Source organism: Calidris pugnax, unplaced genomic scaffold (genome assembly GCF_001431845.1).
Source record: "Calidris pugnax isolate Ruff unplaced genomic scaffold, ASM143184v1 scaffold44, whole genome shotgun sequence".
NCBI classification, from domain to species: domain Eukaryota; kingdom Metazoa; phylum Chordata; class Aves; order Charadriiformes; family Scolopacidae; genus Calidris; species Calidris pugnax.
In genome coordinates this window covers 25436608-25460005 of record NW_015094506.1, presented here as the reverse complement: position 1 = coordinate 25460005, position 23398 = coordinate 25436608, and the positions used below count along the sequence as shown (strand labels likewise).

General features: G+C 36.5%; 2 protein-coding genes across 2 annotated transcripts; one reads left to right on the top strand and one right to left on the bottom strand.

Moving 5' to 3' along the window:
* Window positions 1–412: 412 nt before the first annotated feature.
* On the bottom strand, window positions 413–18613 carry RPAP3 (RNA polymerase II associated protein 3). Its single transcript, XM_014964004.1, has 17 exons — window positions 18416–18613; window positions 16259–16417; window positions 15534–15674; window positions 14957–15079; window positions 14198–14325; window positions 13489–13610; window positions 13071–13141; window positions 12058–12189; window positions 10524–10651; window positions 8667–8788; window positions 8186–8256; window positions 7928–8044; window positions 5690–5901; window positions 4291–4486; window positions 3502–3599; window positions 2016–2116; window positions 413–899 (listed from the first exon to the last, which is right to left on the bottom strand). Exons 2-17 carry the CDS (start codon window positions 16409–16411, stop codon window positions 805–807), a joined length of 2010 nt encoding a protein of 669 aa, XP_014819490.1. The 5' UTR covers window positions 16412–16417; window positions 18416–18613; the 3' UTR covers window positions 413–804.
* Window positions 18614–18709: 96 nt separating this feature from the next.
* XRCC6BP1 (XRCC6 binding protein 1) lies at window positions 18710–23060 on the top strand. Its single transcript, XM_014964005.1, has 6 exons — window positions 18710–18927; window positions 19603–19648; window positions 19735–19816; window positions 20087–20224; window positions 21783–21866; window positions 22676–23060. The coding sequence occupies exons 1-6, from the start codon at window positions 18750–18752 to the stop codon at window positions 22877–22879; spliced, it is 732 nt and encodes a 243-aa protein (XP_014819491.1). The 5' UTR covers window positions 18710–18749; the 3' UTR covers window positions 22880–23060.
* Window positions 23061–23398: the final 338 nt, after the last annotated feature.

Here is a 23398-nt window from a genome sequence, read left to right as displayed (position 1 = left end):
TTAACCAGATTGTATCTGAACTAGGGCATTACACAGCTGCAAATGTTTTAAAATTAGTTTTCTAATACTGACTACATAGAAGATAACATTCATACCTTTTCCTATTAATCCATCTTGGAAGTTTTAAGGCTTTTAGAAAGCTATAGCTGACAAAAAGTGTGTTTCCCTATACTTTCAGTTTAATTCTAGAGTACTTGGCTTCCTTCTGTTCTGCAATTGCAGCTGTGGTTCACAGGAATATCTCAGCTGTCAATGCAAAAACTCAGCTTTCGGATAAACTCAAGTAAAAGAATTCTGGAATATTTTGGCCATCATATCTCAGGTTCACTTCATACATTACATATTCTAATGTGGTGTAGCCTTAGAAAAAATTATTTGGGCACCTTAGTTAAAAAAAAATCCTTAAAAAATGTAGCATCTTCAATTCAACAATCAGTTTATTTTCTAAAATAAAAAAAACACACACACATTTGTAATATACATGAATTGATTCTTACCAAAGACATGTTTATAAATACTTTTTTTCCTTTCATAAAGATCTCTATCTACAGTCCCCATCCTGAATGCCAATTTGCCCAACTGTTTTTTTGGCAAACATATTCCACTGAATTGTTTCAGGTGCTGGAAAGCAAATGTACCTGCAGAACAAGATAATTCTCTTTTCAGGCACTTGCCATTTGGCTAAACCAAGTTTAAGAGTTTCATTAGTTATACAAAAGCAACAAAATTCCAGTCTTTATAGGCTTCTTCATCTGATTTCCATATGAAAGCAGTGCAGAAACAGAAATTTACAGGCCAGTCATCTCACGAAGAGAAAATGCCATATTTCTTCTCCAATTCTTCAACAGAAGTATCTTTCAATCCCATGTGATTCACATGATTGAACAATCCCTGTGCAACTGTAAAAGAAAATCCCAACATAAACTCTTATTTTTGTCATTCCCTTTCTTAAGGTAAATTAGTCCAATTCATTCCTTAGTGAGAGTAAGGTTTGGATTGTATAGCTGAAATACAAGAAAATTTTTAGAACCACTGACAGAATGAAAACAAGTGTAGCAAAGGGAAGTTCCCACTTCGTTTTGATGCCCATGAGCTGCCTAACAACATTTCCTTAAACAGGTATATAATCCTGACAACAGACAGATTTTATTGTTTCCTATCCTGGCACTATTCCATTAAATGCAGAAGATAAAAGTTAATGCCAGATGGCAGATAAAGCTTACATCAGGTTAAAGGCATGAATGCAATTCATAAGAGGAATTTACTTGCACTTCAGCAAGTCAAACAAGTAATTTTATTTTAAGGAGATTCACAAATCAAAATTTTGAAAGTATAGCTGTTATTAGTGAAACTCAGCTGCAGATAGTAAATTTGACATCATTTGGTCCCAGAGAAACGTTTTGCTTGTGTCCCACTGTTACACTGTCTGTCTGGTGTGCTAAATAAAGAAAATGTTTGAAAAAAAAAAAATAAATCACTTTTATAAACCATGAACTCACACCAACATCAACCTGAATTGCAAACTAATCTAAGTAATGCCCCAAGAACAGGACAAACAGGCTGAGTGGTTTAGAGACGTTTACATTTTTTTTGCCAACAGTGAAGCCAGGATTGCTAAGAAATAGTCATAAATTGTGGAAGATGTGTAATTTGGATGACTTGCATGACTTGCAAGACTTCATACAAATTCATAAATTTGTAACATTACCAGCTACAAACTGAAATGCTAGTGAAGCTTACTTTATCAGACTAAAATGTAGTGGTGTTACTGATAAAAACAAAAGGATTTAGCTGTAGTTTTCAAGTCTTAACAATTAATGAAGAATCAAAAACTAATAAAAATTACATGACATGCATATTGATTTCTAAAACAATAAAAAGGCTAGACAACCTAACCATAACTGATTATTACACAGAGTAAACAACAACAAGAATAGCACTATGTTTTATGTATTTCTTGCTAGATTCCACAGTATCACAAACAAAGTTTAAAAAGATGCTACTGAATTACTTACTTTTTTTCTCTGAGCCTGACATAAACATTACTGCCATATCAAATCTTTTTAATTCAGATAGCCTCTGGAGGATTTCAAGGATGAGCAATGGCTCCTCTTTCCTGAAGAAGATTATTAGAAATACAAAAATAACTACTGTTGATTAGAAAGATTCAGTAGCTGCAAGCAATATTGAAGACTTCAAGAACAAGAAATTAAAGGACCAATGAAATCCCTTCTCTGTGTCTCTCGTATTCCCTGCCTTTCTCATCTTTCCTGTTCATTCTTCCACCCACAATGCAAAAAGTCAACATCCAGAAATCTTTACCCAAGTATCCTTCGGATGCAGAGCAAGAGTGAAGAAATATAACAACATCGACTGATGCAAACTGACTGCTGTTCATGTACAGAATAGCTATTGTATGATTTAATGTCCATACCTTGCCATAACTTCTCAATTTTTATACATATTGGGGGGTGTGAGGGGAAGTAGCACCTCTGGTCATAGGAAGCTCAGCAAGAAGCCTCACATTAGTTGCCCTCATTTTTATCCATACAGAAAATTCCTAGATTGTGTTCATTTCATATTCTTCTAGTCAATAGTAAACAGGCACTGTCTTTGTTACAAATACTAACAACAAATAATATTTTTCTTTCATAACTTTTCTTGTCTGCCTCCCAAAGAAATGTCTTTCACCTTACTGTAAACAATTTCAACTTCCTAGCCTTTGTATATTACACCACCAAAGGCAGGACCATATCACTTAAGAAGTTATGTTTCACCCACATGATGGGTATTTACTTTTAAAGAAACCAAAGGAAAGGCTAACATTCATTTACATTTACTTTCCTCCAAAAGCAACACCCTAAAAACGTTCTGAGCTTGTGCTCTCGGGCAGAGTAATTCAGAGAAGCAGCACACTGCCTCTGACAGGCAAAATGAACTTTAGACTCAAATGGTAGCATAGATAGAAATTTCAAAAATAATCGTCAGGTCCTGTCTCATCAGAACTTCTAGCTCTAATACACGTTTGCTACAGGCTACTTTTAATTGCTTGTTAGCATTGTACAAAGTCAGAATGCAAAACAATAAGCATCACACGAGAATGAAACCCTCTGCATTTCTCAGCTTTGGAAAGTTAATATAGAAAGCTAATATTGTGCAATTATGTGATAACAGAACATGCACAGTAATACGCACAAAAATTATTTCGTACAGTCTAATATTCAGTTTCTGATGCTATTTATCAGGACTGAATTCAACGACATACAGCAAAGGCTATTTATTTCTTTACCTCTTTTCTATCCGATTCTTCAAAATATCTTTTAATTTCTTAAGAAAGAACAACTGAATCATTTGAATTACTACAGCATGCTCATGTGATGCTGCATGCCGGAAATAATTTTGTAAGCCCAAGGGCTGGGCTAGAGAGAAAAAAAACTAAAAGGCAAAAAACCAGAATAGGAATAAGCAATGTAAAACAAACAAACAAAGGGTTAAACTTACTCAATGTAGAAATCATGTAGAATTTTCAGTATCTGGTTGAACAAGTCCGGATCTAAGGATTTCTGGAACAGTTTCGGATAAAGCGAAGGTTCTATTTGCTTTGGGAAAATTAAACAAGTGTTATTTTTAGGCAAAATACAGTTGAGTCATGAGAATTAGAAATGAGTTTTTAGGATGTCTTGGACATCCTAAAAAGTGCATGAAAAGCCTGAAAGCAAAAAGAAGTGCATGAAAGCAAAATAAAGAAAAACAAATCACTTGCCCTATTTGACTCTGAACATGAATTTTGGGGGTTTTTGGTTGTTTTTTTGTTGTTGTTGATAATTGCTAACTTCTTTTAAAAGAAGAATTCTAAGTATTTTTTGTAAACTACATATAAGCAGAAGTACACATTAAGTGGATTGATGTGTTTCAAGCATTCGTTCAGTTTAAAGAGGTAAGAATGTTGCTATGTCTAATTACCCTACAAGCATTCATTTGAAAAATTATAATTTCACATGGTTACTAAAATATTTAAGTCTTTGTGGAATCAGGACCTATGTCTGAAAGAAGAACAAGATTATGCAGAGGACTGTACTCAGAGCAAGGTAAGTGAAAAGTCAGGCACAAGAGAAATATTCAAATGTGGATCAAACTTAGTATTATGTGAAGGCAGTTTAAGAAACGGACTACTGTGCACTTAAGACATTCTAAACATAGCGACCTGTTCCACCCAAGTTTGTGCTGTTTCTTCAATGTCAGCTGAAGAAACTTGTTCCAAGCACTGTCAATCAATACGATGTTTCATACCTTCAGGTACAAGTACATATTTTCTGGGCAGTCTTTCAACTTCCTGAAGTCAGCCTCAAGCTGGAAAGAATTTGCAGGAATGCCAGGGACATGAGAATCAGATCTGAATGACCTTCTGATTTCTTTTTCTTTCTGTTTGTTCACAGGCGAGGAGGGATGCAATATTGATGAACTTCCTTTCACGCTAGCAGGAAGCCTGCAGAGAGATTTTGAAACACATAATCAAGAAAACATTTAAGGAAATCCTACACTGAGACCTAACTGGAGATCTCCGAATTCATTAAAAATCTAAAATACTAAACAAAGTTTAAAAAAAAAAAAAAATTAGTTTAGGAAGGTATCTAGAAAAAGTCTTCAAATTATGGAAGCTTTACACTTGATTCATCTTGTCTAAAAAACCCACACCTGCAGATACTTACAAATATGCTCAGCCTTTCTCTACTTTGTTTCTGGAAATAACTACATTTTATGGTACAGATTTCTACCATAAACAGCTGCAAAAAAACAAATTACATTTTCTGCAATTTCACAATGCAAAACGATAACCATGCTAAACGAACAAACCGTTCTAAACACCAATTAGAGAGGAGCTATTTTTTGTCCTATAATTTACGAGTTAAGTGCACTTATTTTTCAGAAGTTATAAAATGGCTACGAAATATGATTTTTTCTTCAACACTTCACAGTAAATCCATCTGACTGAGCTGGAAAAGGTAGGTGTGGGAAGTATTTCCCATAGAAATTCTTCAAACAGAATTCTATAAAAAGTATTTACTATTAACAGAATGAGATGATCATGATGCACATGGAAGTTTCCTAAGCAGACAAGAAGTAGAGTTCCAATACTTCGCAGGGATAAAGTTAGGATAGTGGCTTCTATACTTCTGTCTACTGTCAGCCAGCCAGACTTGAGTTTGCCCAGCTAACACAGTGGCACTTGGGAACTTTCAGTAAACCTGAAGTTATTTGGCTGCCTGCTCAGCAGAGGAAAGAGGGATGATGTTCATCGGCTCGTTTTCTCTCACACAACTGGTGTGCAAAGAATGTTTGAGCTCTGCCCAGATCCTACTCTAAAACATTACAAATAAGAATCTCAGCCAGGGAAGATGAAGTGCACAAGGAAGAGAGCATAGCATACAGGAAAAGATTATGAATTTATTTATAATTGAAATGTAAGAGCAAGACTAGTTTTCCACCTAACACTAAACAGACCATACTTGTCTCAGCCACTACATGATCAAAAACGTGCAAGAACTTCAATTTTCTTTCAATATTTTTTTTTTAATTCAAATTCTGCACCATACATTTGATACCTCATCACATGTAGAAATCTGAAAATGAAAATTACATTTAAACTACGTTTACCTTTTTAAAAGAACATTAGAGTTTCTATACTTACTGTAATGGTGAAGTATCACTGATTTCTTCTATTTTTAAGTGCTTTGCTTTTGGAATGTCCATTGTAGTCAATTGATCATCCTGATCTAGACTTGCTGTTGTTTCAACACTCATTGCATTCCTCCAGTTATTGACTAAAGCAGTAGTGCCGGGCAAATCAGTATTTGGCGTGTCATCATCGATCTCTTCAATGGCTATTCTTTGCAAAGGCATCTAAACAGAATATGTATCTCATGTCACATGTGTAGCCTCAACATCAGTATATATAAACAGGCCTCAGATAAACAGGTATGGTAATTTTAAATAATCTCATGGTAACCAGTTTCATCTGTAGTGGTGCACATGGAAGACACTTTAAATAAAGATAAACGGCAATAAAAGGAAACTTCATTATATTCTACAAGAAACCTTACATGATCATTTTATTGCTTTACCCTCATAAACCAGTGTATCCTTACTCTAGAGGATCACAGAACCTGCATTCTGTTTTCCCAGTAATAATAATAAAAAAGCAGTTTATTTTTTCCCCCCCTTCTAAAGTTCAATAGAGAAGGACTACCATATATTTTGACCAATGACCTGGTCCAGCCTTGTAATTTAGCTAAACAAATAAACCCTCAACTTAAAATTTTGAGATTATAAATATCTGTAACTCAGCCCTACATACATCATAAGACAGTTAACTCCACCACTAGAAGGCATACTAACTAAAATGCTTCAGCTTATTTGATCTCTGCATGATTTTTGACCACCACCTAGCACCACCTTCACAGGTCTTACAAGGAAGCACCACTTAGTGGCGAGGGAAAAAATAAATAAATAAAAAATTATCACTGTTTTCTTTGGAATTTAATTTCCTGAATACAAACATAGTATATATTGCTCTAGAAATACAGATGCAAATACACACTATTAAACATGCTCAACAATTTCAATGGCAGATTTTTCTGTCCAGCTCTAACACAATCACATCATACATCTTCACAGCAAACTGCTTTAAATCATGCCAAAACCCTGCATTTTGCTGATGTATTCACAGACAATACATGGTTCTTTTTCACAATATACCAGCTCATTATTGGGCTAAGACTGGGAGGCTGCCTGGTGAATATGGAATAAAATTACAGTTCTCTCTGCAATCCTTAGGCAGTACTGAAAGCACAGATTCTTCATCTTTACTTGTTCTACCTCAACAGAACAACAAGGAAAAGACAATCAACCTAGTATCTCCGCTTAAATTAGCTGCCAAACTGAAAACTTAATATAATTGTCTATAGTGTTTCAGCTACTTCACAATCAATTCATTTAGGTTTCTAGAAATAACTGGATCTGGTTATAGAGAGCACATAATGCTCTCCCCCAACTCCCTCCCCAAAGGATCAAAACAATCACACATTTTCTAGTAAAACAATCTATCTGAATTACATATTTCATGTATTTGTTGAAGGTAAACAAACATTTTGAAATCATCAATAGCAGAACACTACAGCACCCCGTACAATATGTGAGCACATTTTGCATTCATGCAACTCACTGCTGAATGTATAAAGATTAAGTGCACTAAAAGGGGAAGCCTAATACATAAAGAAAGCTAACATTACTTTCAGTGTTAGCATATTTTGCCGTATCTCTAATTCACTATAGCCCCTGACAACTCGTAGCCCAAAAATACTGCTTCTTGAAAACCAACACCCTTCTATTCTCCAGTTTATGCGGATGAAAATGCAGGCTCAAGGCTCTTTCAGTCACCCTAGGTGACACTGGCATATGACATGGGTGGGGATATGTCTTATTACCACTACAGCTGCTAGAGAAACTATGAACAGCCTATGAAAAGAAGGCAGGTTTACCCAGAGCCTTCTCAAGTCTGCAAAGAAACACCAAGACTCAACTGCCTCCCCTTTAGTCTCAACTGTGATGTTAGCTACGGACCCAGGATAGGGTTGTGGGGTTGCCTCCTCAGTTTGTACTATAGATACAGGCATACGCCACATCTCCTGAGTGTGGTACTGTAGGCTGAATGCCTACACCACCACTACTGTTACACACGTGGAAATGCTGAAGTTATGTTCTTGAAAAATATCTAAAGAGCAATTCTGTAAATTTTGAGCTTTCCACAGGCAAGATGAATCTATCAGGAGTCAGTCTACATAAATAAAAACACAAAAAGTGGATTTTAACTTTAAGCTCTACTTTTCCCTTCATTACAGAAAGCAACTCTGGAAACAAAACGACTTACTGTTGATTTCACGTGTAATGGATTATCAATCACTTTCACTATATTTTTTATTTCCGTTTCTTTTATCAATACTGCAGGATATTCTTGGTGAGTCTGCTGTTCTTTCTCAGATAATTCCTGAAAAAAGTGGCAAGTTGGCCAAAAGATCAAAAGTTTAAGGAAAAATTATAAGATATGTCAAAAGTTACATAAAAAAGAATGAAAATGTTCTATTACTACAGGCTTACAAAAAAACAAAAATAGCACAAGTATACATACATTCTTTATTTTACTGAGTTCATTCATTGCTTGTTTATTTCCAGGTTCCAGCTTGAGAACAGCTTCAAAATCTGAGAGATAAAACATACGAAAACTGTAGACATTTCAAGTTACAAAGCAACTAAGACATTTTTAAACTTTTTATTTTCCTTTCAGAGCTTTAAAATAATGAAAGACAGGTAAGTCAACCTGATGCCATGATCTAGTTTTTAAACACATTTTTCAAACTACTTCTTAGTGCTTACCATGAACAACAATAGTTCTAATTTCATACAAAACTGTCTTCAGATCATGTGTATACCAACACAAAAGGTTTTATACATATTCAGTGAAACACAACAAAACCCCACCACTCTTAACTTTTGCTCTGATAACCTCAATCAATCAGCAATTCATCTAATTCCTGTTAGAAGAAAAAGAAATCAGGATGCCCTTATACTCCTCTCTTACCTATCACACTTAGGCTAATTTAAAGTCATACCTTGCATAGCTTCTTTTAGCTTTCCAAGAGCAACTCTGGCAGCTCCTCTTCTGGCAAAGGCTTTAGAATATGAGGCATCTAAAAGCAGAGCTTGTGTACAGTCATTTTCTGCCTCTTCATATCTCAGCAAAAGAGTAGAACAAAATTAATAATCATTTTCAAGAGGCAGTTTCAACTGAAAAGATAGAGCTAACCAAAACAATTAAAATATGAAGACAGATCTTAGTTACCAACACACATATATATACACGCCACTGAGCTAAACTGTAAAATAAATGTAAGCATAAAGGATATGATTTCTCAGCACCTTGACATACCAGCCAATCTTTAACTGGCTCATGACACACTGATGACTCTTTATCATCACAGAGAAATTCACTTCCTCTATGAAAAGAAATGCTTAAAGCCTGTCAGAGCAGAGTCCACTCTGAACATTTAGTAGCCTTAAAATGTAAGTCAGCATCACAGTTTTGTATGTCTGAAAACCAGACATACCATAGCAAAAAAAACCAAAACAAAAAAACCTCACACAAGCAAGGAGAAGCAAGTATATATATAAATAAATTCATCTACATCTGAATTTCTGTGACTTGTCCTTAACTATTCCAGAATAATATGTCAGTATATCCTTGTATTAAAGTAATTTGTTTCAGTGTAAGATCAAATTTCCTCATCCCAGTTATATTTCGTTATAATAGAAAATGATTCCACTATGTGCATATTTAAGTATTTTCATTCATTCCTCTTCTCCTCCTTCAATCTGGCACTGAAGTTCTGGTAACAGTTTTGGGGTTTTTATTTTGTTGGGTTGGTTTTGTTTTTTTTTTCAGTTCTTATCAGTTCTAGAGGTTTACTAGAATACCAATGAGCTTCTGTTGTATTTTATATTTGGGTCCTCTTTGAAATGTAAAGACCCATGATACACTGATTTATCACACAGAATTGATTTTCTTGCATGGTCATTCAATTGTCGTATTACTTCCTCTGATTCTCTAAAAACATTATTTGCATTATGATGTCCTCTATGGCTTCAGTACTAAATTACAACTAAATTACAGGAACCTGTGCAACCTATTTTGTAATCTCATAATTTGAGATCAATGTATTGTCTCTACACGTACCCAGTCACATCATGTTAGAACTGATACCAATATAACGCTCAGTTCTCTGCTTCTCATGCTACCAGTTTAAAAAGTTTAATTCTACTTTAAATTCTACACTAAAAAGTGTAATTCTACTACATTATCAGAGAATCAAAAAAGATTTGCACTTCAAAAATGGTCATATGTAATTTTTCTCATTTGCAAGAAAGCATGTATTTCCTACTGTTACTGAATTATATGAATATAGTTTAATTAAAAATAAACTAACTACACATACACGTCTCCATTAATGGAGTTAAAGAACAATATTTTTTTTAAATTACAGTTTCCAGGAAAAGCTCCTATTCATTCCCTTTGGAGTCAGGAGTTATAAACCTTTTTACAGTGAAACTTCTAGTAGCTGACTGGGTTTTACAAACAAAAAAAGATATAACACTTTGGGCAGGTCCTATAAGAAAGGTGACTATCTAGAATTTTACACACATATAGGACTGCAAATCAAACTTTAGAAACTGTACTTTCATATTGATGCTATTTTATTCTCTCCGAACTTCTTTCCCATGAAATGCATTGTAAAATCACACCTACTGAGTTGGTCTCTCTCCCTTACTGTCTTAAATATGATTTGTTCTATACTGAATTCTAGAAGGACTTAGAAGGAGTGACAGTAACTTGAGTGAAAATCTACTGGATCATTCTCCTGCCTAGTTCACAACAAAGAAAGAAGCAGTATAGCACAGGCAGTACTACTTACTTTTCAATCTTCAGATAGGCCATGGCTCTGTTAGCCGGCAGCAGCGCATTGGTGCCATCTGCTGCTATGCCACGGGTATAACATTCTATTGCAGCCTCGTACTTTCCTTCTTTGAAATAACCATTACCCTGTAATATGTAGGTTAGGAATAAAAAAAAAATAGCGTTGAGAAAGGTCTAGTGCAATGAGCTTTTCTTACTCTTTTTAGTAGACAGGGTCACAATATCAAGACGATGGATCACAAAGAACATCCACATCGGGACAGACATTTATGGCATTTTTATTCATATCTAAGCTTGGAAGCAGACCACAAAAAGTATCTTTATTTTTTTCTAGAACTTCAAGGATAAAAAATATTTTTCCACATGCACATTTTAAGTGCAGACCTATAAGTCTATAATTTGGGATTTACTTTTACTCTTGATGTCCAGGATAAACCACTCTGTTCCTCCTGAATTTAAACACAAGCTAAACAAAGCTGAAATTTTTTACGATTTCCCTTCCAAGATTATTTTCTGCACTGCACAAATCCATCTTTATCCTGCTACATCCATGAAACTCTTATCCTCAAATATTATTTGGGCCCCAATATTGCTGGTTTTTTCTAATTAATGCTCCATACAACAAAATTGCATTACTTTTTTTGTTTCCAAGAGGCTAAGGTTATCTTTTGCTTCTCAGGACTAACATAAAGCCATGTATTATCATCTCCTCTACTACACTACTCACTGGCAAAAAAGCAAAGGCCACGGTTCAGACTTGACAGGATCCATGTTGCCAGGAACAGGCCCACAGCGAGTCAACTCTGCTACCAATGAAACATTGCACTAGACAGAAATGTCTTTTCTGTGGTTTTTTCAAACTTTTGTTCCTTTTTACCTGCTTAATGTATGCTTTCATTCTTTTCCTAATTACCTCTTACAACCAGCACAGGAAACTTGAATATTGATAAAAAGTCAGAAGTTAAAAAGCTAGTTAGAGAACAGAAAGAAAACTATGTTTTGGTAGATGTTATTTCTTAATTGCAACAAGGGGGAGAAGGAGAAATCAGTAAGCCAACAGAGTCAAAATCACGTACCCACAAAATCATTTTTATTGTGATTGCTGCCTGCACTCCCTGAAGTCTGTTTTATAACTACTTTTCACCATGTAATCAGAGGTTTGAAAGCACAAGAAACAGTCCATAACTATACTTAGACAGGAAAGGATTAAGATGCACATAATATTGGAGAAATGGGATCTTTGTAAAATACAATCCAACTTCTACTTACCTTAGCACATATTTGAAATTTATTTTTGTTTGTGCTGCGAGAGCTACCTTGTATAATTATTCCTCCAAAAGAGTTCAAAAAGAACTCTGTCCCTCTCCCCTCGTATGGAGCCCAAAATGGGAAACAAGGCAATATCAAAGATATTGTATTTACGAATTTCGGGACAGCATCAAGTTTAATTTACACATCTGCATAGCTAATTTGCACAACATAACACTTTTCTTTGCTATATCTCTTCTGTTTTACCAGAACCAGTGACTTACCAGATCTTTTTCTGTAATAGCCTTCTGCTTGAGCTGCTGGTCTTCAATGCGCTTCTTCTCCTCGTCTGTTAATTCTGGTCGGACCACATCTTCAAACTCTTTCTGTTCTGAACTCTCTTTTGATGACAGAGCCTGCAAATAAGTAATTTTTTTTCCTCTCAGTAAGTATTTTCCCTCTGCTCTGCCAAGCGTTTTACAGAAGTGCCTGTGTTATAAGTTGAATGCAAATTGAAGACAACATTCTAAACTGTTCTTGAAAATTTATTTCTATGAAGGACTCTGAGTCAGAATAGTATTTGGTATGTAATTACTGAAGCACAATGTAAAGTGACCCATTAAACCTGTCTATATATATTCCAATTCACAAATAATTTATTTCTTCACTTTCTGGAGACCTTGGGTCTTCATTCTGAAAATAAATTTTTCAAGCACTTCCAAAACTACAGTTGAAGAGGTATAAGTATATTCACACAGTAACTACAGGTAAGCTTGTTATTTACTAATAACATAATCAACATTCTCTCCTTGTCAAGAAAGGGATCAGATTTATGGTAGAGTATTATGTTCTGCTAGGCTTAAACTCACTTTCTGGTTTGGCAGACCACAGCAATCAGTGGGACTACAAGCAGGGTAGCTTGGCTTATGGCCAAGAAAACACACAGGTTCTTTCATACATAGTGCTATCTTGTATTAAAATACTAAGCATGACTGAAAAAAACATTAACACAGGAGGTAGAAAAAAACATCTGATGGAAGATTTAAAAAAGAACAAAAACAAACCACAGATGTTGGTGCACACGTCCAGTTTTAAGCTGCTAATCCACCATTACATGGGTGTTTGCACATATGCTAGTTAATCCAGAAGAAACTCAATTACAGATTTTGACCTCAGTGAATTTCAAATGCCAGAAAAAACACAGGAGATTTTGCTGAATTCAGCTCCTGTTAAAAGTTGATACAGATATAAACTGAAGAGTTTATTAATTTATGTTAGAGCCTATTAGTCTTATTACCTGATTGATTTTCTTCAGTTCATTTTTAGCTTCAAAGTTGTTTGCATCCAGCTCTAAAACTTTTTCATAATCTATCAGAAGAGCAGAAAAAAACATTTCAGTTAGGAACGACAGGCAAGTAACCAGAGTATAAAATAAGAGATAATCTTTTTTTGTGGTTACCTAAAAAGCCCAAAATACTACAAAGCACGTATCTAAGACACCTAAAGCTGAATTCTTTTAGAACTTTTAATACCTACAGTAATCACTTAGACTTGCCACTTGAATTTTACCTTGCCAGTAGAATATGCAACATGGCATTTCCTTTCCTTGTTTACAACAAATGAAAATTAAATTCCTACACCAAACAAGCAAATCACACAAGCTTTAATCAAGCAATTTGTATATATTTTAAGGAAAGGATTTTAAAAAGGCCCACCTTCTTTAGCACCTTGAAGATTTTTCAAAGCAAAGCGAGCAGCCCCTCTTCTGGCATAAGCCTTTGTGTAATTTTTATCTAAAGCAAGTGCTAAATTGCAGTCAGATTCTGCAACAGCAAACCTAGAAAAAATATGAATGAGTTAGTTGGGACACATTTAGGTAACAAAACTCCAAACATCAGCAAGTTAGCTTACTCTGAAGCTTTATGGGTTCTCTCTAGTGGAAATCTTACATGCTTCAGAAGGGGCACAGAACAAGTATTTAAACATCTCTCAACACGTTAAAACAGGAAAGGACAACAGAGGTCAACAGTCTCTATTTCAACAGCGAGAATAACCAGCTCCCCTATACCCTTTCTTCCCCCCAAACTAATTAAAGCCTTAGAAATAGAGCTCACTAAATCTGAAAGTCAAATTAAACACTGAAATTTCTCTCTTTTTTCTCCTTTTTTTTTTTTGGCGTCTTACACTGTATGAAAGAAGACAGCAAACTTCCAGCATGGAAGCAGAGGAAGAAAAGGAGAGAGAGACCACCAGATTCTTTATCCCAGCAATTGCTATTTTACTTTGAAACTGCAAAGGAGGTTGCAACAGCATTATTACACAGGCTCTATTACAGCATGGTTAATAAGACTTAAAACCAGTCAAAAAGTCTGAAGGTAGCACTGAAAAGAAGAAATATTAAGGATTTAACAATAGAAGTCTTACTTTTTCATTCTATAAAAAGCCGATGCTCTGTTTGTGGGCAATACTGGATTGTATGGATCAGAATGCATCCCTCTAGTGTAGCAATTTATAGCTTCATCAAACTTCCCTTGTTTAAAGTAGTTATTACCCTGTGAATATAAGAAAGCCTTATTAGCAAATTACTGTACACTAACACATTACTGATTTTTGGTTAATTCAAAGCTTGTATTTTAGAATGCTCAAGAATTTTTGTTTAACATCTCTCACAACATACTTCTTTACTGTAAAACATTTATTTTAACTACAACATTCTAAGTATCCCATATTAAACATTTCTCAGTATTTATGAAATGTTTTATTATATATTCATTTTCAATATCTGTAGGTCATTTCCAGAAATCTGTAACACATATATAGCTGCTTAAATTTCCACAGAGAATCACTGAATTTTTTTTTCACTTTTTAGTAACTAGGTTGGGCATCTTTGCTATTTAAGGTAAATATTCTCATTTCTGCATCCTCTATGATACAACTTTTATCTCATGTGTCCTCAACTGCTTCATTGCAGCCAAAATGACAATGGACAAAGACATGTCAATTTCTCAGTGTGAACTGCAGATTATACACCAGTGAATTTCTAAAACAGCAGAGAAAGAAGGCAGGTATCACCCATGCAGACAATTAAAAAAAACCTAAGGGACTCTACTGAAGAAAAGTCTGGACTGACAGATGGTGTTAGATGACTGTTTGTAAACAAAGAAGTTATAATTTATATTTTACCTTTTCTTTCTCTGCAAGAGCTTTTTCTGCATCTATACGGATTCCATCTTCCTCAGAGTCTGATTCTGGAGATACAGAATCATGAGTACTATCTTCTTTATCAAGTTCTTCAAGTATTTTATCCTGAAATCAGATAAATGATCTTCATTATAATTTAACAATGCAAAATAAATCAAGCAAGACTTTAGGAGAATTAGTAGTGTGTTTTGAAAAATTTCTACTGCTTAAGTTCTCTTTATTGAGGTTTATTCCACCCTTCAAAAGTTAGAGATCTATCCTCTAATACTGCCAGGTGTGGTTAGTCTTACATTCTACTACAATTATGAGCTTTTAATAGATCCATCGTTAAACTATTTTTTCCCCTTAAAGAAAAATTCAATTTGCTGGATGAAAGCTCAGTCAATAGAAAACTGGTATTTCTCAATATTCCAAATTTTAAACACATAACCATTTTGGAAGGAAACGATTTTCTATGGTCATACAGTATCCAGTGCAGTAAGACACTGATTTGTGGACTGAACTCTCAGCACTATAAGAAAATTTTATTTTATCTTAACAAGGAAATATTCTGACTCACCACATCAAGTTTTCCCCATGCTTCATAATCATAAGACTTGATCTTGTTTTTCTTGTTTTCCTCCGTTGTTATTTTTGAAGGGACTTTACTTTTGCTTTTCTTCTTTTTCTTAAAAGCCTTGTTTCGAATCGGTGGCAAATTCTAAATTGAAATAATTTATTATAAAACAGATGTGTGAAATTCACTTATATTGAAGAATCTATCGTACCTGTATCTAGATATAATACCTTTATCTATTGGCTAGTTTTAGTTTAGAAATCCATCCAGTAAGCTGTTCTCAGGAACTCTACAAAACCACTAAGAATAGCAAGTATAAATCTTTCAATACATAATAATAGCAAATATTATATGTATGGTAAAAAATTAAGCTTTAGAAGACAACTCTCTGCAGTGTATCACTAAAGAATAACATCAATACATTAAAAGCCTGCAATAAGTAAGCAATACTGATGCTGCAAACTAAATATTCTAGATCTATCTGGAACGGATTAAAAATTTACTGGACCCATGACTTCCAGAGGCAACTGTCCCACAGCTCTGTTGGTGGAACAGTTTACAGAGAAATTTTTGGTCTGCTGAACAAGTCAGCTGGGCTAGCTCATACCTTCTATTCAGTTATTTTAAGTCAACACTTGTAATTTTGCCAAAGCAAAAAGTAATTATTATAAACACTATCACATTACGAATAGCTGAGTTAATATTGACACTGGACTTGTGATTTTTACCTCTTCTGGGACACCACTCTGTTTCCTTAGTTCAGAATCCACTTCTTTAATGTCTTTTTCCCAGCTCTCCAATTCTCTCATAAAATCCTGCAGCTCTTCAGCATTTTGCTTCATTTGCAGCTGTAGTTCTAGTGCTTTATTTGCTGCACTCATTGTAATCTGCCAAATTTCAAGGAAAAAACTTTCTAAAGAAAACTTCAAAGTATGTACTGAAGGAAGTTAGCTACTTCAAAAAAGCAGCAGCAGCCTGACTTACATGCAAGACAGGCTTCCCAATAGCATAGTAGGAACATTAAATAGAAAGAGACTAACAAGAAACATAATTTAAAGTATTTGAAAAACTGATGGGAAGCCATGTATTTAGACAAAACAAGTATATCAGAACAAACAGTAAGTCATGCCTTCCTAACTAAGCGCAAGGTAAAGGGCTCAACAAGTCAATGAAAATCATGAAAGTGATAACCAGGTGATCTTAGTTTAAAGCCACTTATGCAGTGTTTCCTAGATGACAGAATGAAAAATGAAAAATTTAACATGTTAAACTTTAAGTTTTAACTTAAAAAAAAAACCATTTAAGACATACATGCTGCCTTTTACATGAACAGCAACAAGACATCTGACAAGCAGATCCCCAACAGCACTTTCAGCTCCTACAAGAACGCTTAAATATGCACACATTTTTAGCACAGGAATGAGTAAATACATGAGGTGTTTTATTATGAAGACTAGTGAATTACAGGTCCAGAGTATTCTTTCTGTACACATCTGTAGCCCTCCAACTCCCTACAATATTATTTAATAATTATTAATACTTAATAGTCTTTGTAAGTTTTGTTGTCTTAATTTTAGTGTCTTACGTGAAAGATATTTTATTATCACAGAAATATTAAGTCACGATTAAAAATATACACATAAACCTGAAATGAAGCAAACACATTTTGAAAATAATCATGATTAAGTAATTCATGGTGAACTAAATACAACAAAAGAGCTTCAGGATCAGTTACAATCCTCACATAAGGATAAATAAGCTATTTATACAGATAGTTCACACAAAATTGAAGGAAAAAAGAAAGGACGTTATTTATGGACCAAACAAAATTAATGATTTCTGCAATACAATGTGCTGTCCATAATTATATACAAAAGTCTCATAAAAGATGGAAAAACACACTGCATAATTACTAGTGAACTAACACTACCAAAACATTAGTGCTTTTTCATCCTCAGCTGTAAGCAGCTGAGTAGATGCCCTGATGCACCAGCTATGCTTCTCTCTACCTACCTCCTATAATTAGGTGGTAATACGTTTACCCTTAGCAATATATTTTTCCTAAAATTTGTTAAATATTTAGTCTATTTGAAACTAATTGTAAAGAGACTTCAGTTGAAGCAAAAAGTGGGCATTTTTTATTGTATTTCTAATTCAAGCGCTTTTTATTTTGGCCTACAGCTGTTGTCCCATACTGAACTGTCTCTGCAATATTCAGCCAGCTAATTCCATGAAACCCCCCAGGGCATGGGCACACTACATATTCCATACAGCTCAGTGCACCCTGGTCAATGGCAGCTAGAACAAGATGCCTCAAAGGATGCAAGAAATGCGGTTGTGACCTGCTGGACTTACCTTTTTGCTACCAATGGCTAAAATAATATTCTTACACCTGTGAGAATGGATTATTAGATCTAGCTGCTTGTTTTCTGGCGTTCTACAGTGTCTTGCACAAGTGTATAATGTCAGCCTGCTCCCGTTACCCACCGGCCTAACACTGCTTGTCGCATACAGCTTAGCAACGACCACAACTCACGCCCTGGCAACAGACTGCTTTCCAGCACGGCTCTGACAGCCTTTAAGGCAAGCTCTAATTGCATCTCAAGGCTCGGGCCTTCCTTTGCCTCACCCAGCACCCGGGGGCTGCCCTGTTCCAGCGACCCCGCGGGGGAGCAGCCGCATTGCCCCACAGGCCCGGCCGAAGGCCAGCCGAGCGGGCGAGCGCCCAGCGGCAGCGGGCCCCGCGCCGCAGAAGGCCCGAGCTCACGCCGAAACGGCCCCCGGGACAAAGGCGGCCCTTCAGGGTGTGCTCCCCCTCAGCCCGCCTGCGGGCCGCGGGGAGGAGGCACCGGGCCGAGCCCCGCACACCCCTCTCCCGGTCTCACCTGTGAGGGTTCCCGCCTCCTCCTGCTGCCGGCACCGGCCGCCCCCCCCGCACGGCCGAGCCTCTTCCCAGAAGGCAGCGCGGCCCCGCAGCCCCGCGGCGGGACGAGCCCCGAGGCCCCGAGGCGGCAGAGACACCGGCGGGCACGGACAGCGCACGCGCCCGCTCCTCGCCTCACGGCCCGCGGCCCTCCGCGCCGCCCGGTCACGCCCCCCTCCGCCTCACGTGGCGGGGAGCCGGCCCGGTGATTGGCGCTGCCGGGCCCTCTGCCCTTTGCCCCGGGGACGGTGGCCGGCAGGCGCGGGGAGGGGCCGGGCCCGGGGTCGGGGTCGGGCATGGAGCAGGGGGAGGCCGCTCCGCCGGCGGCCGAGGAGAAGGGCGGCGAGGAGGAGGATGACTTCGGCTACCGGCTCTTCCCCGACCGGAACAAGAAGCCGCAGAGCTTCCTGGTCCGCAGCTTTTTCACCTTCCACAACAGGTGCCAGCTGATGCTCAGGATGACACTGGACACGAGTAAGCGCTTCCCCGGCGGGCCTGGCCCTGCCGGCCCGGAGGGCGCCCCGGGCGGGACCGGGACCGGGGCCGGGGTCGGGGTCGTCCGTGTCCCCCGCTGGAGCGGCCTGGCCGCGGCGGTGACTTTGGGCCGTAGGGTCCCGCAGCGGGAGCTGCTCCCCTTCCTCTGCCGCTGTCAGCGGGAGGGGGCTGCTGGTTGATGAACGCACTGATTTTGATTAAGACAAAAACCTCACAATTTCAAAAGTGCGTGCTTTTTTTTTTTTCTTTTTCTGTCAGAAGGTCCTTCTCTAGGTCTTGCCTATCGAAATCTGAGAGGAATTGTCGATTTCTGGTTCATTTGTGCCCTTTTCACTATGTCATGTTGACTGTGAATTTTACCAAAACCAATCGTTGCTATAGGCCGCTCTATTTATGTCCTGCTACTAATAAAATAATGTCAGAAGTGACTTGATTCCTGAAAAGCGCTGTTTATATCATGATTCTATATCACTTTACATAGCCTGAACTGTAACATACGCCAGTTGCATTGCATTAGGGTTAAATACAGCAAAGTATTAATTTGCATGTCCAGTGCTTTTCCTTTTTTTTTTTCTTGACTGTCTTTATATTTTGATTATAGATGACTTTCAAAACTTTTGTCTAGAGAAATTGATTGCAGCAATGTTTTTCTAGATCCGTATGCTCAACTTCTTCTCGAGGCCATGAAGCAGTCTGGTTGGTACGTAAACTAATTAATCTTGGTCTGTGTAGTAACATCACTTTTTCAAATGCTTCCCTGTAACTTTGTTTCTTTGGGCCTTTCAGCACTGTCTTCAATGACCGGCACTTTTCTTGTGAAAACTGTGATGGGTGTGTCAGTGGAGGTTTTGATTCTGCCACATCTCAGGTAGACACTGGACATTGTTCCCTTTTCAAAGAATTACCGTTTTTGTAGTGTTTTTTACTAGGATTAAGTGTACAAATGCTGTTAACTGAGTTAAAGTCATGAAAACAAGAAAAATTAAAGATGTTCCAAGGTATTGGAACTAGTACAGTGCAGAATGATGAGGGTGTTAGTGTTGAAAAACACTGAGGTACAGTCTAAATACTGTAAGTGGTGTGTTTTAGGTCCCTGAAACTTGGTGAAAAGACTACCTATATTTTTGTTCTTCTACAGATTGTTCTGTGTCAGAACAACATTCGCCAGCAATCCCATATGAACCGGGTGGTCACACATGAATTAATTCATGCTTTTGATCACTGCCGTGCACATGTTGACTGGTTTAAAAATGTCAAACACTTAGCATGTTCAGAGGTAAGTTAAAATGCTTCTAACATTGCCATTATATAAAGTACTGCTGGTTATTAGCAATGTTTCATGTTTAAATAGACATGCTGTTACGCAGACTTAATTTCGTTTAATCTTGTTAATATGTTTTGTCCTTTCTGTCAAGTCAACTTAAACAGTTTAATTCAGAAAAGAAGTGTTTAGTTTTCACAAGTATTAGTAAGTCAGTGTCATACTAAGTAGAATATGATCACTGTGAGTGTATCCACCCTGGTTATTAACAAATGAGAGTAGTTAGAGATGAAAACATGTTCACACATTAGTCAAATGTTCATAGAGCTCTATTTCTCTGCTGCAAATCTTGGTATGTTGGGTAGTTATGGTAGTATGGTAACCTTTTTTTTGTTTAGGTTTTTTTTTTTTTGTTAACAACTATAATATACGTTTTATATTAATTGTGATGTTGCTAATAATACACTTTAGTTATGACTCCATGTCCATTTCAGAGGACATAGGAATTTGCTATTTGAAAGGTCTTAAAAATTGATGTGTTAGGAGCTGAAATGAAACTGATCACAAGCTAGTAAAGATTCCTCTTTTGTACGTGACTCGTGTGTATTCACATGTTTTTAATAGATTTCTGATGTAATCCATATCATTTGACCACAGAAAAACTTACCCTTATGATTAATATTATGAAAGTACCACTTGTGACTGTGGGAATTAGGTGGCTTTTAAACTGTTTTTAAAAAATATATAAATGGTTATAAAAATATTATAGTAGCTTTGGTTTGGCTGTTGTTTTTTTTCTCTTATGGGTTGGTTTTAATAAGAACATATTTGATTCCAGACTTAAGATTAGCACAGGTTTCATCTATAAACAGTATGTGAGAGAACTAAAATGAGTTTGGTACAGCACAGATTAAATAAAAATTAATTTTAATTCATTAATTGAATTCATATTTGCTGTGGAAGGGAGTCACAGCCACATATTATCTTTATCTTTGTACAGATAAAACTTAATGAAGTAAACTTACGTGGTATCAGTAAAGCCATTTTGTATAACCGGGTTGGGGGGGGGTGTTGACCTTGGCTAGCTTCCAGGCGCCCACCAAGCCATTCTCCAACTCCCTTCCTGTGCAGAATAAGGGAGAAAACTAAGATGAAAAAGGTCATGGATCAAGATAAGGACATGGAGGTCACTCACCAGAGTTACTGTCATGGGCAAATTACACTCGTATATTACTTTCCATGTTCTTTTAGCAGTTCATATATATATATCTATACACCTATATACACATGGGCAAATACATATAATCTCTTCTGCTCATTCATCTAAGCTTTGGGAATATGCGACTTAGTCCCTGGAGAAACTTACAGGTTCTATAGTAATACTTTGTAGTGCTTTGAGGCTGAGAGGGTGGATATAAAGAGTAATATGTACTTAGTAAGTAGAAGTGGCCCTGGGAATATTCTCTGCCAGCTGTCTTCAGAAAAATACCGAAGAAAAAAAATTTACAGCTTTGTTTTGACTTTGTATTTTCATGTGTTTCTCTGATTGTGTGGCTTGTTTTTTCCCCAATAGATTCGAGCTGCTAATCTCAGTGGAGACTGTACACTGATGAATGAAATAGCCAGGTTTAAATTTGGATTAAAAGGACATCATCAGGTAAAGACTGTAAATGTTAAAGTCTACTGATTTTTTTTCGAGCCATCTTTACTAACTTGATCTCAGCCTTTCATAGGTGAGAACATCAAAGAAATGGATTACGTGGACTTGCTGCCTTCTCTTAATTAACATTTAATAACCTTTAATGATTCATGATAATTTTTTTTCCACCTTGTTATTTTTTTTGTAGTGAAATTCCTGAATACGTAGTCCTATCATAGAGCATTACCAGTGACAATGGATGGTTAATGAGAACCAAACAAAAAGCAGGGTTTGCAGGAAATGTGGTGGGAATACCTTACCCCACTATAAGCAGATAAAACTCTAAAAAGTCTTTGAAACTTGGAGGAGGGAGAATGAAAAGAGTTCTGAATAACCACATGTGTTAGGTCTTAAAGGAAAGGTGTCAAAATGAAGGCCAGTAGAGGAGTCATTATTTTACAGCATTTCAATTGGAAAAATGCTAACTGGTATTTATGTCTGCTTCTTTCTCATGTATTTTCTCTTGTTTCCAAGTCAAGTTGTACGAACATTTGATACCTACAACAAATGCCAAATTGTATTTTAATTCCTGTTCTAAGGAATGTCTTTTACTTATCTGACATTTTATTTGCACATGGAAAACTAAAACACATAGTTAACATAGGATGGAACAAAAATATACTTTAATACTTATTACAGGCATTGGTTGATTCTTCTGTGATACAAAATTATTGCGTATGTAGTAGGAGTTAATACTTGACAAAATTTCGAAAAAAAATATTTATACTAATAATAACAGATTTTTCTTTATCTGATTCCCATTTTAGACCTGTGTACGAGACAGAGCAATTCGTTCCATTCTGGCTGTTAGAAAAGTCAGCAAAGAAACAGCAGAAAAAGCTGTGGATGAAGTTTTTGATGCCTGCTTCAATGATCTGGAACCTTTTGGAAGAATCCCACACAGTAAAACAGATGCAAGACGTGCTTATAAAGACTTTCAGAACAGAGATCGCTATAATGCTAATTTGTAAAGGAAAAAATCATGAAAAATTATGTTAATATCTGATTATTCTGCAATAGCTGGAGTTACAGTCTATATGCACAGTGCTGGTGGAAAGGGTAATTCTGTCAAATGTATCATTTAATTTTGTATACTTTTTCCAGGAGCCAACTTCCATAGAAGTAAACAAAGTAAATGAAAAAACCTAAAAATGTGTTTCCTTGCCTGTTATTCCAGCAAGAAAATTCAGTACAGCAAATGACTTGTCAAATAGTGATCTGCACATTTCAATACATATTTAATTCTGCTCAGTCTGACTAGGACTTGGTTTCTGAAAGTTTTCTTGTTATTGAATAACTTTTTTCATAAAATCTTTGTATCACAGATGTGAAAATGTGCAGTCATAAACTTGATGATATTTAACACTCCATTTTAAAAGATGAACACCTGAACTACACCTCCTGGGTCTAGCTTTAATAACTGTGGCTAAATCCAAAATTTAATAAACTGCCACATGGAATCCCAGCTCATCTAATGTTGCAGGTGCATA